The sequence below is a fragment of the Myotis yumanensis genome, unplaced genomic scaffold (assembly GCF_028538775.1).
Source record: "Myotis yumanensis isolate MYYU_CA2020_CCGP unplaced genomic scaffold, mMyoYum1.0.hap1 SCAF_6, whole genome shotgun sequence".
Taxonomy (NCBI): Eukaryota; Metazoa; Chordata; class Mammalia; order Chiroptera; family Vespertilionidae; genus Myotis; species Myotis yumanensis.
Window position 1 is genome coordinate 96902716 of NW_027223757.1, and position 15227 is coordinate 96917942.

Genomic DNA, 15227 nt, shown 5'->3' on the forward strand with positions numbered 1-15227 from the left:
GGCGCCCCCGGAACTACAGAACCACGGAAGGTCCTTCTTCCGGTCCCTTGAGCCTGACGCTAGCAGCCGAGAAGGCGGGAGGCCGGGGTAGAGGGAAACTGGGAACCGGAAGTGAAGGCAGATTGCCTCCTTCCTCGCTGTTGCTGCCGCCATACGCGTTCGCCTTGCTCAGGTAAGATTTGGCCTTCGGTACCATCCATTTCCATCTGCGTTTCCCTGCAGCCATCCTGCCGTATGGAGTCCTGATACCCCTTCCACAGGCGATGGCCTGGTCGCTGGGGCCTCGTTGGGTCGTTATTTTCATCACTTGCATCCCTTTCGAGAGCAAAGAGCTCCCGAGGGGAGGTAGGGAACTAAAAAGGCTCAATCCAAGATGGTGGCCTCGCGCCATTGTGTCCCCTTAGCTCCCCGCTCCTCCGGCGGCCTCGTTTCCTAGAGGCCTTAGTGACAGGGAGAGGCGGCGCTGGGCGGGGCTCTCCCCCCGCCCCTCGTTTCTGGGTCCTCTCGGCCGGCCCGCGTGGGACTCGGAGGAGCCCGCTCTGGCCTAGCGGCCCCCCCTGCCCCGGCCGGCCCGCGTTCACTGGGAGCGCAGTGCTTTGCCAGTGCTTGCGGAGCGTCTCGGCTGAGGGTGAGCGGCGGCGGTGCAGGCGCTCGGCCAAGGCTCTCCCGCCGGCCGAGCCGTCCTCCCGCCTCTGACGCGGTGTGTGATGGAGAGATGTGTTGCTGTCGGCGGAGCCACCCGCCGTCGGTTAACCGCGCGGAGTTTGAAGCCGCAGGTGGGGTGGCTGAGCGGGAGTGGGCGGCAGCCACATGATGTTTCCGCTCTGGAGGTGAGCGCTCTGCGCAGTGATGACCTTCATCTATCACCCTGGACTGATGGCTGCTGCGCCGGGGCGCGGGTCTCCGGGAGGGTTTCGGCCGCCTTGCCCTCGCCCTCTCCGCTCCGAGGGCGTCTGCCTCTCCTCCCCGGGCCTCCTCGCTGCTGGGGGAGCTCCTCAGCTGCTCTCCCGGCTGGCCCTGGCCACCTCCCCGGGAGCCCTCTCCGGCCCCTGCCGGTCCCGCCTGTGTGTGTGCGTTACTTTCCCACCCAGGAAAAGGTTGCATAGTTTAGGGGAAGTGGGCAGGGCGTGGGGATGGAAAAGAAGTGGCGAAGGCTGCTCAAGACTGATGTCCTTTTTTTCTGTTTTGTTTGTTTGTTTTGTTGTTGTTGTTTTCCTAGCTCTTCTGTCAGAAACGAGTGTGTCTTCTGCTCCTTAAGCCCCCACTTTCCTCCTTTGTTTTCACTTAATCTGCGTGAACCCGTTCCGAGACCCTCCCTCCTCCCCGGCCGGCCCAGTTATGGCGGAGAACGATGTGGACAACGAGCTCTTGGACTATGAAGATGACGAGGTGGAGACCGCAGCTGGGGGAGACGGGGCTGAGGCCCCGGCCAAGAAGGATGTGAAGGGCTCCTACGTCTCCATCCATAGCTCTGGCTTTCGGGACTTCCTGCTCAAGCCAGAGTTGCTCCGAGCCATTGTTGACTGTGGCTTTGAGCATCCATCAGAAGGTAGTTTCCTCTTGGGCATAGGGTACTCATGAGGCACTAATGATCCTGAAACATGTTCATGGTCCCTCAGTGATACAGACCTGTATTTAGGATAGACCAGAAAGTAAGGAAGTACCAGGAGTCCCAGAAACTGTTAGCATTGGAAGAGGTTTGTATAGGTTGTCTTTTATTCATGACTAGAGGCCTGATGCACAAAATTCATGCACTGGGGTGGGTGTTCCCCTCAGCCCCGCCATCACCCTCTCGCAGTCCAGGAGCCCACGGGGATGTCGGACTGCTGCAGAGGCAGGAAAGGCTCCTGCCACTGCTATTGCTGCTGCTGTCCTCACTGGTCAGCTCTGAGCCTGGCTTCTGGCTGAGCGGTGGTCCCTCTAGTGGTCAGTGCACATCATAGCGACCGGTTGTTCCACCATTGTCAATTTGCATATTAGCCTTTTATTATATAGGATAGGCTAGCATGAAACAAAGCAATTTACTGGTCTGCTGTTCATTTTTGTGACTGGGTTTTCCCCTTGTCTTCTAGTTTTGGATTTTGTCACTTTAACTTGTAATTTTAAATTTCCAGAGAGGAGTTGGTTGTACTTTTAGTTCTCTTTTGGGCCAGGCCAACTCTGGTCTCTGGAAACCTTTATGGCTGTTCTAAAGGTGGTTGGCTTGTGGGTCAGGTACCAAGTCCTTCATTTAGTGCAAGTTGCAGGGTTACATGATCCAAAGGATGGCAATCTAAGCAGGAGAAATGGCCCGTAGCAGGCGCACAAATACCATGGGTTGTTTAAGATGGAGGAAAATAAGGACAGCCAGAAGCACCGAAGGTGGGCTGTTGGTGGATGCAAATGGTGGTTAGGGGGGTGGCGTGGGAGGGGGCTTGATTGGTGCTGAAGGAAGCTGAAGCTAGAAGGGACTAGGAGGGTCTGATTTGGAGATGAATTTGAAGGAGCATAGAGGTAGAAAGTTTCTAGAAATTGACAAAAACCACTTAATTTGGTGGCATGAAATGGGTGTGGCTGGTGAAAAATGTTATCTGGAGACTGAAGCCCAATTTATCTTTTTTCTTCTGTATTTAGTTCAGCATGAGTGCATCCCTCAGGCCATTCTGGGAATGGACGTCTTATGCCAGGCCAAGTCAGGCATGGGAAAGACGGCAGTGTTTGTGCTGGCCACACTGCAGCAGCTGGAGCCAGTTACTGGGCAGGTACAGTTGGGGAGAGGGTTGGGGAGGGCGTTTGGGTTAGGAATGTTGGGGCAGAGTGTTTTTAGCTCAGCTACATGATATATTCACAACCATGGGTGCTTATTGCTCAGATGATCTCTGTCGCCCTTGAGGCCATGGGGAATATTTTGTAGTAATCCTGGGGTTAATGATTTCGATCTCAGAATTGAAGTCATTTATGATCTGCCAGGTATGTTTTTGTGATAGTCACTTCCCCAGACGGGTAGTGAGGGGATACACTGTCTTCCTATCTACTTACCCCTCAAGGTGTCTGTGCTGGTGATGTGTCACACCCGGGAGCTGGCTTTTCAGATCAGCAAGGAGTATGAGCGCTTCTCTAAGTACATGCCCAATGTCAAGGTAAGTCAGGGTAAAGAGCCCGGGGAGCCTGAGGGTGTGGATAGTTGGAGGCATTTGGGACTTACAGACCAGCAGTCTTCATGTCCCACAGATGTTAAGTTCCAGTACCTATACGTGAACCTCAGTTACATCTAATAATAAGTTCCTGCAAACTTTTATTTTTATTGATTTCAGAGAGGAAGGGAGAGGGGGAGAGAGATAGAAACATCAATGATGAGAGAGAATCATTGATTGGCTGACCCCTGCACACCCCGTACTGGGGATTGAGCTCTCAACCCAGGCATGTGCCCTGATGAATTGAACTGTGACCTCCTAGTTCATGGGTCAACTTTCAACCACTGAGCAGCACCAGCTGGGTTCCCCTTGTTTTACTCTCTAACACAGTGTGTAAATACGCTTGTGCATAGGAGACTGGGTGGTTGGGCTGTGAAGGAAGTTTCCACAGGACCACCCTTTTGCTTACTGCTTTCTTAAGCTGACGCTTTGGATCATTTCAGTGTGCTTTGGGTGACAGTTTGAGAATTTGGGGGTGTATGGCAAGAGAATGCTGGAAACTCCAAAATGGCCCTAGTATGATGGGAATTTTGAGAATTATTTTAAAGTGGCAGAAAACTAAAAGATGTCTGGGGGTCATAACAAAGTTGGCTTAAGTTGTTCTCCGTGGTATAACTTGATGTTTATAACCTCCAATCTTCCTGGTTAGGATGGTGTGAGGAATAGTATATTTTCCTCAAAAAATTAAATGTGGAACTGCCATTTACCCAGTGATCCCACTTCTAGGAATATATCCTAAGAAACCCGAAACACCAATCTGAAAGAATGTATGCACCCGTATGTTCATAGCAGCACAATTTACAATAGGTAAGATCTGGAAACAGCCCCCAAGTGCCCATCAGTAGATGAGTGGGTAAAAAGCTGTGGTACACTTACACCATGGGATACTCTGCAGCAGTAAAAAGAAGGAGCTCTTACCCTTTGGGACAGCATGGAGGGACCTGGAGAGTATCATGCTAAGTGAAATAAGTCAGTTATAGAAGGACGAGTACCACATGATCTCACTCATATGTGGAATCTAAGTAAAACTGATGAACAGAGTGGATACAGAGACATGGAAGAGAGTGGGGAATCTCAGGGGAAAGGGGCAGACAATAAATAGGGTGATGAAAGCCGGGGGTGGGGGTGGGGGTAGGCTGGCGGGCGGGTCAATGGGGGAAAAGGGGAACATATGTAATATTTTTAACAATAAAGGATTATTTAAAAAATTATATCAGTACTAATAATAAACTATGGTTGAAAATAAAAGCTGCCTTCAGGTTATGGCTTTACTAACCAAAGCTTTATTTCAAAACAAAACACAACCCTGCTGGTGTGGCCCAGTGGTTGAGCATCTACCTATGGAGGTCACAGTTTGATTCCTGGTCTGGGTTGCGGGCTGGATCCCCAGTAGGTGGTGTGCAAGAGGCAGCTGATGAACGATTCTGTCTCATTGATCTTCCTATCTCTCTCTCCCTCTCCCTTCCTCTCTTTGAAATCAACAAAAATAAAACACAAAACAAAAGAATACTTTTGTTTAGATTGTTACAATTTTTCCTGTTATATATACACGTTTTTAATTGATTTTTTTGAGAGAGAGAAACATTGATCAGCTGCCTCTTATATGCCCTTTACCAGGGATAGAGCCTGCAACCCTGTTACTATAATTTAAAAATAATTTTAGCAACTTAAGTGTGGTGCTGGTGGTAGCTGCATGGTAAGAATGCCTCAGTAATCCGCAAGGCCTCACAGTGAAAGGGTTTGTGTTCTCCCATCTCTAACCCTGCTTCACAGAAGTGAATCATTGTTACCCTTTTTTGAAAATTCTGCTGGTTTTGTAAGATGAAGTATTAAGCACTGTTTACTCAATTTACCAATTTATAGGCCTTTTTTACTCAGCTCACTTACATTGTTTTTTTGGAACATGAATGCTAATTCTCTAAGTATGTTCTGAATGCTGTATGTATCTAGGTGTCCACATGATGTATGCCTCTGTGTTTACACCGTCTGTGTCAATAGCATTGACTTTCTGTCCTTTCTCCAAGCAGTCTTGTCTGGGTTGATTCTAAAACTTGGAAACTAGGAACGAGCTTCCTTGTTATAACTGTAGAAGCGTTTATCATTGAGCTCTGTGGTGAGCTAGGATTGCACTTCCTCCTAGCCACTTGGCTAGGTGTATAGGTCCAACTCATCACCTTTGTGCCGATATTCTTGGTGTCAGGATCAAATACAAATTGTCATGACACTTTCTTTTGCCCAAAATTATGCTATAGTGACTTGAAGAGGCTGGGCCCGTTCTGCAGGATGTCCTACCTCTGGGTTCCTCTGGTTAACTCTTTTAAGTCCTCACCTGAGGTTATGTTTTTCATGGATATATTTATTTTTTTGAGAAAGGGGGGGGTGGGGAACATTGATGTGAGAGAGACGGCCATTCGTTGTCTCCTGTATGCACCCTGACCCTGACCGTAATCGAGCTCGCAACCTTTTTGGTATATAGGACGATGCTCCAACCAACTGAGCCACTCTGCCAGGGCTTGTCTCCTTACTCCTTATGGTAGTTAGCTTGTACTTTTCTCCCAATATTTTCTGTAAATAAAGTTTTGGGCAAGAATTCTTTTTTTTTTTAATATATTTTATTGATTTTCTACAGAGAGGAAGGGAGAGAGATAGAGAGTTAAAAACATCGATGAGCTGCCTCCTGCACATCTCCCACGGGGGATGTGCCCGCACCCCAGGTACATGCCCTTGACCGGAATCGAACCTGGGACCTTTCAGTCCGCAGGCCGACGCTCTATCCACTGAGCCAAACCGGTTTCGGCTGGGCAAGAATTCTTCATTGGTATCCTGTGTACCTCCTGTTTTGTTGTAAACCTGGGTGACCCATATTTAGTGATTTTAGATTTACTATAGGACAAGGGTTATGATAGCCTGATTCCTTGATTGACCTTCCCCCCTTGAAACTAGAAAGCAGTTTTTGGTGTTGTGTTGTACTAAGTCCCAGATCCTCAATAGCCATTCCCCCAATGGTGTTAATAAGGAGTGATATGGTTCGCCTGAATCAGCCATTGCATAGGCTTGTACAAAGGGGTTTAGGGTGAGTCAGGGAACCTTGATGTTCCCTGAGCTTTGTGGTGGCCCTTGACCTGGTGCTTCCGGCTGTTCTCGTTCTTGGAGCGAAGCCTGGTCGGAGTCCTGGGAAGGAAGCGGCTAGGGTAAGGCGGGGGGCCGGGGGCTTAACCTGACTGCCCGGGTCAGCCCTGCAGCCTCAGGCAAGTCATGGTGTCTCCCTCAGTGTGTGAGGAGACAGTAATTTTAGGTTAGACGGCCCTTCCTGTTCCTTTTAGCTCTGAAATGTTCAGAAGTGGTGTAGGTGAAGCTGCGAGAATGGGACCTGTGGAGACTGGAGTCATTGCTTCATTGTGAGACGCTCTCCCCCGCTGGCAGGTGGCAGTGTTTTTTGGAGGTCTGTCCATCAAGAAGGATGAAGAGGTTCTGAAGAAGAACTGCCCGCATATCGTCGTGGGGACCCCTGGCCGCATCCTAGCCTTAGCTCGAAATAAGAGCCTCAACCTCAAACACATTAAACACTTTATCTTGGATGAATGTGACAAGATGCTTGAACAACTCGGTGAGTGGCAGTGCTGGGACTGGGCCTGAACCAAATGCTGTTTGGTTGACACAGGAGCACTGTCGTGCAGGACGACTCTGCATCTGCCGCCCTCACGATGGCGCTGGCTCCCTTGGTTGGCCTTTATCACGCTCTTCAAGCAGCCCTCTGAGCCATTGTGTGCTGAGTGTTTCTTTATCTTGGAGGGGAGGGACCTGGCTGGCAGAGGGCCTCTGTTACATCACCCTTTCCTTGACAGATCCCTCTACTGGGTGTCTTAGGGGAGATGCCCAACTGGAGGAGGGGGCGGTCTACCCTCTGACATCCTCGCACAGCATATATCATGAGACTTTCTAGCTGAATAGATATGTAGACTTAAGTTGTAGGGTTAATATGGAGGGTGTTGCTGGGCATTTGTGTGGCTTGGTATTCTAGTGTGCTAAGTGGGGTCACAGAACATATTCTCTAAGAACTCAAATTTGGTGAATGGGGGACAAGGGGTGGACATAGCCTTAGGGGTGAGTCATTCCAAATGATCTTTGGCTGTTCTGGATGGCAAGCTATGAGGTGGGCTCCAGGTAGAGATGTCACATTTCCTGACTGGTAGGAAAGTGTGAGCCAGAGGAAGCAGGGAGCACTCTGACAGCTGGAATATTACAGGTGTGCCCCATTCGTAGGTAGCCGGGGCTTGGGGAGGGTAGGGAGAAGGGACTTGTAAAGTGTTTTCAAAGGTCTCATCCTTGGGGCCTCAGTGGTAGGCGCTCTCCCTGTTTCGTAGTTGTAGGCTTTGGGGCTTCATCATATTTCTTGCCTGTTTAAAACACACACACAACTGGATTCTGATCCCAAATCTTGATTCCAAATTCATTGCTTTTTCTAATGTACTAGTATTATTACTATGGATGTGATTTTGTGAGGGTTAGAGGAAATAGAGTAGAGAGACCTGAGGCAAATCTTTGCTTGAATGGACCCTGCTTACCCGTTTCCAATGGTCTCGAGCTCATTGGGAGGTCTTCATGACACATGCTGCTTTTCCCTTCCTTGTAGACATGCGTCGGGATGTCCAGGAAATTTTTCGCATGACCCCCCACGAGAAGCAGGTCATGATGTTCAGTGCCACCTTGAGCAAAGAGATCCGTCCCGTCTGCCGCAAGTTCATGCAAGACGTAAATACCTTCTCCCTTCTCTCCCTCCACTCCCGCCCACTGCCTCCTCCCCTGCGGGCCCGCTCCCTCCAGACTCCCTGTCCTTCAAGCACCAAGAAGGGCACGCGCCCATCTGGGAGTGATGGCTCCTTGAAGAGATGCACAGAGGCAGAGACAGCTAGTGTTAGGGTCTGCGCGGGTGCTAGGGAAATTCCGGAAGACTTGGTCGGGTTAACGTGAGAGCGGGTAGTGTTCGACTTTTTTTTTTAAATCACAGCATTTTTGAACCTCTTCTCCCTTTTGGGGGAGGGCAGGGTTTTCTGCCCTACCACCCACCCATCGTCTCCTACACATCCCCTACAGCCACGCACCCTCAAGGTGGCATCAAGCATACAACTGGAGCCTTCTGCTCCCCAAAACTCGTAACCTCCCGGTGGCAGGAGAGCAAGAGAGGGACAGACAGATGGCAAGGCATGTGCAAACGAAGAGCAAACAGCACAAATGAATCCGCTCCCTCCCCACCTCCAGGGGTGGGGGCCTTTGGCACCTCAATCCCCGATCCCCTACGCCTTCCCACCCGAACCTCCTCGCACCCACGTGGAACCTCGGTTGATGTGAGCCATGAGCCAGCAGCAGAGAGAAGCACTGAGGCGCAGCGGGGGAATTCAGACGGCACCGGCGTGGATGGCGGCAGCGGAAGCCGCGGGGAAACCTGACCAGGAAGCTGAGGACCAAACCAGCCTCTTTTTCTGTTCCCGGTTTTTTTCCTGAACCAAGGCGTGCCGTGCTCCTTGTTCCCCCATACGTGTGGGGTGGGGAGGAGTGTCCTGGATGGGGTGGTAGATTTTTCCCTTCTATGTAATGCTCGGGAGAGGGGAAGGGTACAGTGAAGCGCTCCACTTGATGTAACCAGGTGGGTTAGGGATTGGGTAGGCGGCCCGCCGTGTACGCAGTGGAGTGTGTCCTTTGCCTCCCTGCTCTGCTTCTCCCATGGGATGAGAGCTCCTTGTCTGTAGCTGGACTTGGGCTGCAGTGAGTTTGGAGGCCACAGCACCTCTTTTTGGAAAGCCTCCCTCTCCGACTGGCTTCTGGCTGTCTCCTGTGACACACACCCTTTCCCAAAATCTTGGACCCTGGGTCTTAATGTTTATGCTCCCAAGGTAGTGAAGAGTGCTAGGAAATTTGGGCTCTAGAGTTGGGTTTTATCTCAATTTGTATCTTTAAAAATTTTTTTATTTTAAAAAATTGTCTTTTTTAATGTTACCTTCCTCCCCTTCAAGGGTAAAAACATAAGTGCATATCTGCAGCTCTGAATTTCTTTTAAAAAATATTTTATTGATTTCAGAGAGAGAGAGAAACATTAATGATGAGAGAGAATCATTGATCAGCTGTCCGGGGATTGAGCCTGCAACCCCAGGCCTGACCGGGAATCGAACGTCGACCTCCTGGTTCGTAGGTCGACCCTCAACCCCTGAGCCGGGCAACTCTGATTTCTTGGCACCACTTACTGATGCCTTCCTGTGACACTGCCGATGGCTGAGTCTTCGCTCAGAGACCAGGCTCATCTGGAGCTGTGCCCTTGTGGTTGCGGGCAAGTGGTTTCTCAGTTTGAATCGTTGCTTCTCCTTTCATGGCATGTTGCTCATGTCCATCGAGGGTTCCCATCCTCTTTACGAGGATGTGACTCCCAGCGGAGGGAGCACTCATGGAGCGGTCCTTGTCCTCCCCGCATTCTTACACTTGCTTGGATGGAATTTTGACGTCCAGTCAGTGTTTCCCTGCTTTCCCAGGTGTTAGGATTGTTTCCCTTTGAGAATCTACTGACTTTTCTTTCCCCGCCTCCATTTGAGGTAATGGCATCTTGCCGTGGGGTGGTTTCTCTGCTCCTTTCCCTCCCTGCAGAGTTCCTTCCTCTGACAGTTTTCAGTTGGGCATTCTTAGAACTCCATTGATAGGGAGGAAATTAGGTGAAGGGTGGAAGAGACCTTGTGAAAATGGGCATGTTTTTGGGAGCGGGGTGAAGTTTTCAGTCTTCTCTTCTCCCCATTCCCCCCATGGGGTGTATTGGAGATCAACTTCCTCCACCCCCCCAGGTTTAACCCCCCCACTCTGCCCTCCTCCCGTTCCCCACCCCTACCTCCCCCCTCCCCCTCAGCCAATGGAGATCTTCGTGGATGATGAGACGAAGCTGACGCTGCACGGGTTGCAGCAGTACTACGTGAAACTGAAGGACAACGAGAAGAACCGGAAGCTCTTTGACCTTTTGGATGTCCTTGAGTTCAACCAGGTCAGTTGTTCCAGGTCCAATGGGAGGATGAGCACGTCTCCGACTGTAGCCGAGGTCTGTGCTCAGTACCCGGTTGTAGAGGAAACCACGTAGGTGATGCAAGAGGATGGTGGAGACATTCTCTCAAGTGAAATCTTTTAAGTCTTTACCTGAGGATATTTTCGTTGACTAGAGAGAGAGAGAGACATCAATTTGTTGCCTCGCTGTGTGCGCTGCAACCAGGGATCGTACCTGTAGCCTATCTGGGAATCGAATCACAACCTTTCTTTTGGTGTACTGGACAATGCTCCAACCGACTGAGCCTCCAGGCCAGGGCTTAAGTGAAAAAAAAATTTTTTTAAAAATTTATTTTTAGCCAAAGCCGGTTTGGCTCGGTGGATAGAGCGTCGGCCTGCGTACTGAAGGGTCCCAGGTTCGATTCCTGTCAAGGGCATGTACCTAGGTTGTGGGCACATCCCCAGTGGGGGGTGTGCAGGAGGCAGCTGATCGATGTTTCTCTCTCATCGATGTTTCTAACTCTCTATCTCTCTCCCTTCCTCTCTGTAAAAAAATCAATAAAATATATTTAAAAAAATATATATATATATATATTTTTATTGATTTCAGAGAGGAAGGGAGAGGGATAGAGAGCAACATCAGTGATGAGAGAGAATCATGGATGGGCTGTTTCCTGCACCCCCAACACTGAAGATTGAGTCCGCAACCTGGGCATGTGTCCTGACTGGGAATCAAACCGTGACCACCTGGTTCATAGGTCAATGCTCAACCACTGAGCCACGCCGACTGGGCATGACATTCTTTTAAAGATAAATGTCTTGGGGCTGAGCACAGGCAAGGTGGGAGCTGCTGGCACAGACAGGTACTTGGTACATAAAAGCAAACCTCAAAATAAAATCCTTAAAGGGTTTTAATAAGGTTGTAATGGTTCCGAAATGTCTTGATCATCCTTCTAGGTTTTTAAATTTGTTTTTCGAGTACTATTTACTGAGGAGATGTGTTTCATCACTTTACCTCTATGTAGGATATTTTTGTGTGTGGTTTTTTTTTATTATTATTTCGGAGAGGGAGAGAGAAACAGTGATGAGAATCATTGATTGGCTGCCTCCTGCACGCCCCACACTGGGGATAAAGCCCGCAACCCAGGCATGTGCCCTTGACCAGGATCAAGCTCAGGACCCTTCAGTCCACAGGCTGATACTATCCACTGAGCCAAACCAGCCAGGGCTATTACTTAGTTTATTTGCAATAAAATTTATCTAGACTTGGGGTAAGTTACATTTAGAGCAGAAGAGGAAACATGCTAGGGACTGAGGAATTCCTTTAGAAGAGTAATGACTGAAAACTCCTTTTTCATACAACCTCACACTCGCATGGACCTACATCACACACACGCGCACACAGGTGGTGATCTTTGTGAAGTCTGTGCAGCGCTGCATCGCCCTGGCCCAGCTCCTGGTGGAGCAGAACTTCCCAGCCATCGCCATCCACCGCGGGATGCCCCAGGAGGAGAGGCGAGTTGGAAATGGGGAAGATCTTTTGTGTTCTTGGGAGGAAGAGACTTGAGAGAAAGGATTCATTGTTTTCTAATTTCCTTTCTCACAAAGGCTTTCTCGGTATCAGCAATTTAAAGATTTTCAGCGACGAATTCTTGTGGCTACCAACCTGTTTGGCCGAGGCATGGACATCGAGAGGGTGAACATTGCCTTTAATTACGACATGCCTGAGGACTCCGACACCTACCTGCATCGGGTAAGCCCCGCACCCTCTGGCCATTCAGTGACCGCCCGCCCCTTATTTCCGTCTTCGTGGCATACATCTTCATTCCTCTTGGGTGTTGTCTTTTGGGTCTTCCTGTTCTACCTTCTGTCTCCCTCCAGGTGGCCAGAGCAGGCCGGTTTGGTACCAAGGGTTTGGCCATCACGTTTGTGTCAGATGAGAATGATGCCAAGATCCTCAATGATGTGCAGGATCGCTTTGAGGTCAATATTAGTGAGCTGCCTGATGAGATAGACATCTCCTCCTACAGTGAGTATTGATCACACGGACCAGCTCCCCCACCACGTGGAATTCTCCTTGTTCCTTGCTGTGTTTGGCTTAAATCCCATCATGTGGGTAAAGCCCCTACATAATGGGCACGTGACTAGCTCATGCCCCCTGAACACGACGCCCTGTTGGGATGTTTAGTTCACGTCTACTTGGGATCTCTTCACTCCCCCAGGTCTGCTCTTTAGACCAGACACTACACAGACATCTGCGTGTATGAGCATGCGTTTCTGCCAACCTCACCTCTCTCGTGTGTTACTCTTTTTTTTTTTTTTTTTTTTAATATATATTGATTTCAGAAAGGAAGCAGGAGAGAGAAACATCAGTGATGAGAGAGAATCATTCATAGGCTGCCTCCTGCACCCCTCACACTGGGGATCTGCAACCCCAGGGCCCTGACTGGAAATCGAACTGTGACCTCCGGGTTCATATGTCTGTGCTCAACCACTGAGCCACCCCAGCCGGGCTCTCCTGTCGTATTCTAACCGCCACATTTTCTTTTCAGTTGAACAGACACGATAGAGGACACATCGCCTGTTCTGGAGTGTGATAGTCTGTCCCTCTTCAGGAGATGACACCAGGCGTGGGGGTGAAGGAGACACTACTGCCCCTGCCCCTGCCAGCCCAGCCCCACCCCATGCCTTCCCTCTTTTGCATCACCACTTCTAAATCCGTTTCCTTATTTGTGAGAACTTTTTTTAACAAAACAAAAAACATGCGTCTGTGGTGTCTAAGTGCTCCTTTTATTGAATTTGGGGTGAGGTTATGTGGGGCCAAGGTTGTCAGCAGGAGGGGTCACAGTGGGGGCACGTGGCTAAGACGACGGCAGAGGTCATGGTTCCCGCTGCTTTCCAGTCTGGCCCTCTGGAGGGGTCTTCTGTTTTTCTTAGTGGCCCGAGGGAGGCTGGTGTGTTTGGCAGGTGGTGTGCAGTGTTTCCCATGTTGGAGGTGAGGTGGGCACCAGAGCAGCCTAGGTTCCTCCTCCCAGGCTCTCTCGGAGTCTCCTCATCTGCTCCTTCAGCTTCTGGGTCTTGAGCACCAGGGCCTGGGCCTCCCAGGCCCCCTCCTGCCCTTCCTGCAGGGCCTGGGCCAGCTCCAGCTGCTGCTCCAGCAGCTCCTCCGCCTGGGCTAGCTCAGCAGGGAGCCCAGGACCCTAGGGGAGGGATGTGAGGAGGGTAACATCAGCCACGGCAGGGGGCTGGGGCTGACTGGGAGTCAGGAATTCTGCCTCCAGTTGGTGACACCATTCCTTTAAGAGTAGCTTCCTGTCTTAGCCATTGGCCTCTTGGTAAGCATGAGGTAGGGCAGATAGAGATCACTGGCTCAGGGGCTCTGAGGACTAGGGAGGAAGGACTGCCTGCCCCTTCCCCCACCACCCAGAAATCATTAACTTAACGAGGGGAATGCCTGCTCAAGGACAGTGGACTGCAAGCTGGGAGTAAGCCCTGAGGTCTGGAGGAGTGGGGGTGGGGAGCATACTGGGAAGCTGAGAATTGGAGCTGGGCAACAGACTTCAGGGGCCTGGGTGGTATCTGCTCTAGGCCTGTGGCACAGGGTGAGACTGGGGATTCCCCAGCACACATCTCCCCTCACACCTCCCACCCTCACTCTCGGTGCCACTTACTGCGGTGGGGGACCTCTTCCCGCTGCCGGTGGAGCTGGCCTGCTCCTTTGTGCTTGGCTTGGGTCTCTGGGAGCAGCATCTCTGGGAGCTGCCAGGGGCCAGCAGCCTGGAAGGCAGGAGGAGGCAACGAACGCAACACCGCGAGAGCCAGGGCAGAAGGAGGGCCATGGCGGGTGAGGCTGGGAGCTGCCAGCTGCCCAACTGCCGCCAGGAACTGGCTTCTACCGGGCCTTTGCCTTCGTCTTGCTTCAGTGCTTGGCCCTGCCCCTGCGCTCTCCTCCCTCCCAACCTGGCCCTAGACAGGCTCCTGTTCCTGATGTGAAAATACTGCCAGCTTAGGCAGAGCTGGCTTTAGAACACATGCCCAGCCTACCACATCTCGTGTCTGTTTCCTTAGCTCTGGCTTTTCTTGCATCCTTTCCATTCCTTGAGTAAGGAAGTACAGTCAAACCTTGGTTCTCTGTCTCCAATCTAGACCAGGTCACAGAACAAGCTTTGGTTTTCAACCTGACAACCCTTTTATACTGATACTAGTGGCCTGGTGCACAAAATTCGTGCATATTAAAAGGGGATTAATTAGAGGAAATATTTTAATATTGCTATTTGCCCTTTCTAATAGAAGTGTCAGAGGTGAAAGAATTAGTAAAATATATATGAAAATCTTCCTCCTGTCAGAGTTGGGCACACCACAGGACTCAAGAGTCAAGTCCCCGCCCACCCACATGTGCCTTGGAATTGCACGAAACCCAGGCCCCCCCCCCCCCCCCACACACACACACATTGGGCTAGATCCAGACCTGGCTGGTCCCACCCTTGTTAAGCCCCACTGGGCAGGGGATGTGGTCTGAGGTCCCCCGTCAATCCCCACCAGGCAGGGGGGGCACAGCCTCAGGTCCCGTGGCCTGGCACTGGGAGGGGGGCACAGCCTCAGGTCCCCTGTCAAGCCCTGCTGGGGGGATGTGGCCTGAGGTCCCCTGGCCCAGCACTAGGGCAGGGGGGCACACCTTGAGGTCCCCTGTCAAGCCCCTCCAAGTAGGGGGCACAGACTCAGGTCCCCTGGTCTGGCGCCAGGACGGGGGGTGCAGCCTGAGGTCCCTTGTCAAGCCCCGCTGGGTGGGGGTGCAGCCTGAGGTCCCTCGTCAAGCCCTGCCAGGTGAGAGGGTGCAGCCTGAGGTCCCCTGGCCTGGCACCAGGGTGGTGGGCGTGGCCTGAGGTCCCCTGTCAAGCCCCACAGGGGCAGGGGTGGGGGGTCGCAGCTTCAGGTCCCTGCTGATTGCTCGTTAAGGCTCATTATGGGAAATTAGCCTCCACTGTGGGTGGAGCCATCTTGTGTTGTGGAAACCCCGCCTCCGCTGTGGGCACTGCCATC

General features: G+C 51.2%; 2 protein-coding genes and 1 non-coding gene across 3 annotated transcripts; 2 read left to right on the plus strand and 1 right to left on the minus strand.

Moving 5' to 3' along the window:
* The first annotated feature begins 65 nt into the window (after nt 1–65).
* On the plus strand, nt 66–12968 carry DDX39B (DExD-box helicase 39B). Its single transcript, XM_070418959.1, has 11 exons — nt 66–172; nt 1220–1549; nt 2614–2741; nt 3027–3119; nt 6597–6780; nt 7807–7925; nt 10060–10191; nt 11593–11702; nt 11796–11940; nt 12069–12216; nt 12740–12968. Exons 2-11 carry the CDS (start codon nt 1339–1341, stop codon nt 12754–12756), a joined length of 1287 nt encoding a protein of 428 aa, XP_070275060.1. The 5' UTR covers nt 66–172; nt 1220–1338; the 3' UTR covers nt 12757–12968.
* LOC139013342 (small nucleolar RNA SNORD83) lies at nt 806–882 on the plus strand. Its single transcript, XR_011471994.1, has one exon. It is a non-coding gene; the product is annotated as a small nucleolar RNA SNORD83 (small nucleolar RNA).
* MCCD1 (mitochondrial coiled-coil domain 1) lies at nt 12959–14077 on the minus strand. Its single transcript, XM_070418960.1, has 2 exons — nt 13859–14077; nt 12959–13387 (listed from the first exon to the last, which is right to left on the minus strand). Exons 1-2 carry the CDS (start codon nt 14024–14026, stop codon nt 13205–13207), a joined length of 351 nt encoding a protein of 116 aa, XP_070275061.1. The 5' UTR covers nt 14027–14077; the 3' UTR covers nt 12959–13204.
* Between the last annotated feature and the right edge of the window lie 1150 nt (nt 14078–15227).

Coding starts and splice junctions, on each gene's coding strand:
- DDX39B (XM_070418959.1), top strand. CDS start 1,339: ATGGCGGAGAACGATGTGGACAACGAGCTCTTGGACTATGAAGATGAC. Junction 2,742..3,026: donor TGGAGCCAGTTACTGGGCAG/GTACAGTTGGGG, acceptor TTACCCCTCAAG/GTGTCTGTGCTGGTGATGTG. Junction 6,781..7,806: donor CAAGATGCTTGAACAACTCG/GTGAGTGGCAGT, acceptor CCTTCCTTGTAG/ACATGCGTCGGGATGTCCAG.
- MCCD1 (XM_070418960.1), bottom strand. CDS start 14,026: ATGGCCCTCCTTCTGCCCTGGCTCTCGCGGTGTTGCGTTCGTTGCCTC. Junction 13,388..13,858: donor GGAAGAGGTCCCCCACCGCA/GTAAGTGGCACC, acceptor TCCCTCCCCTAG/GGTCCTGGGCTCCCTGCTGA.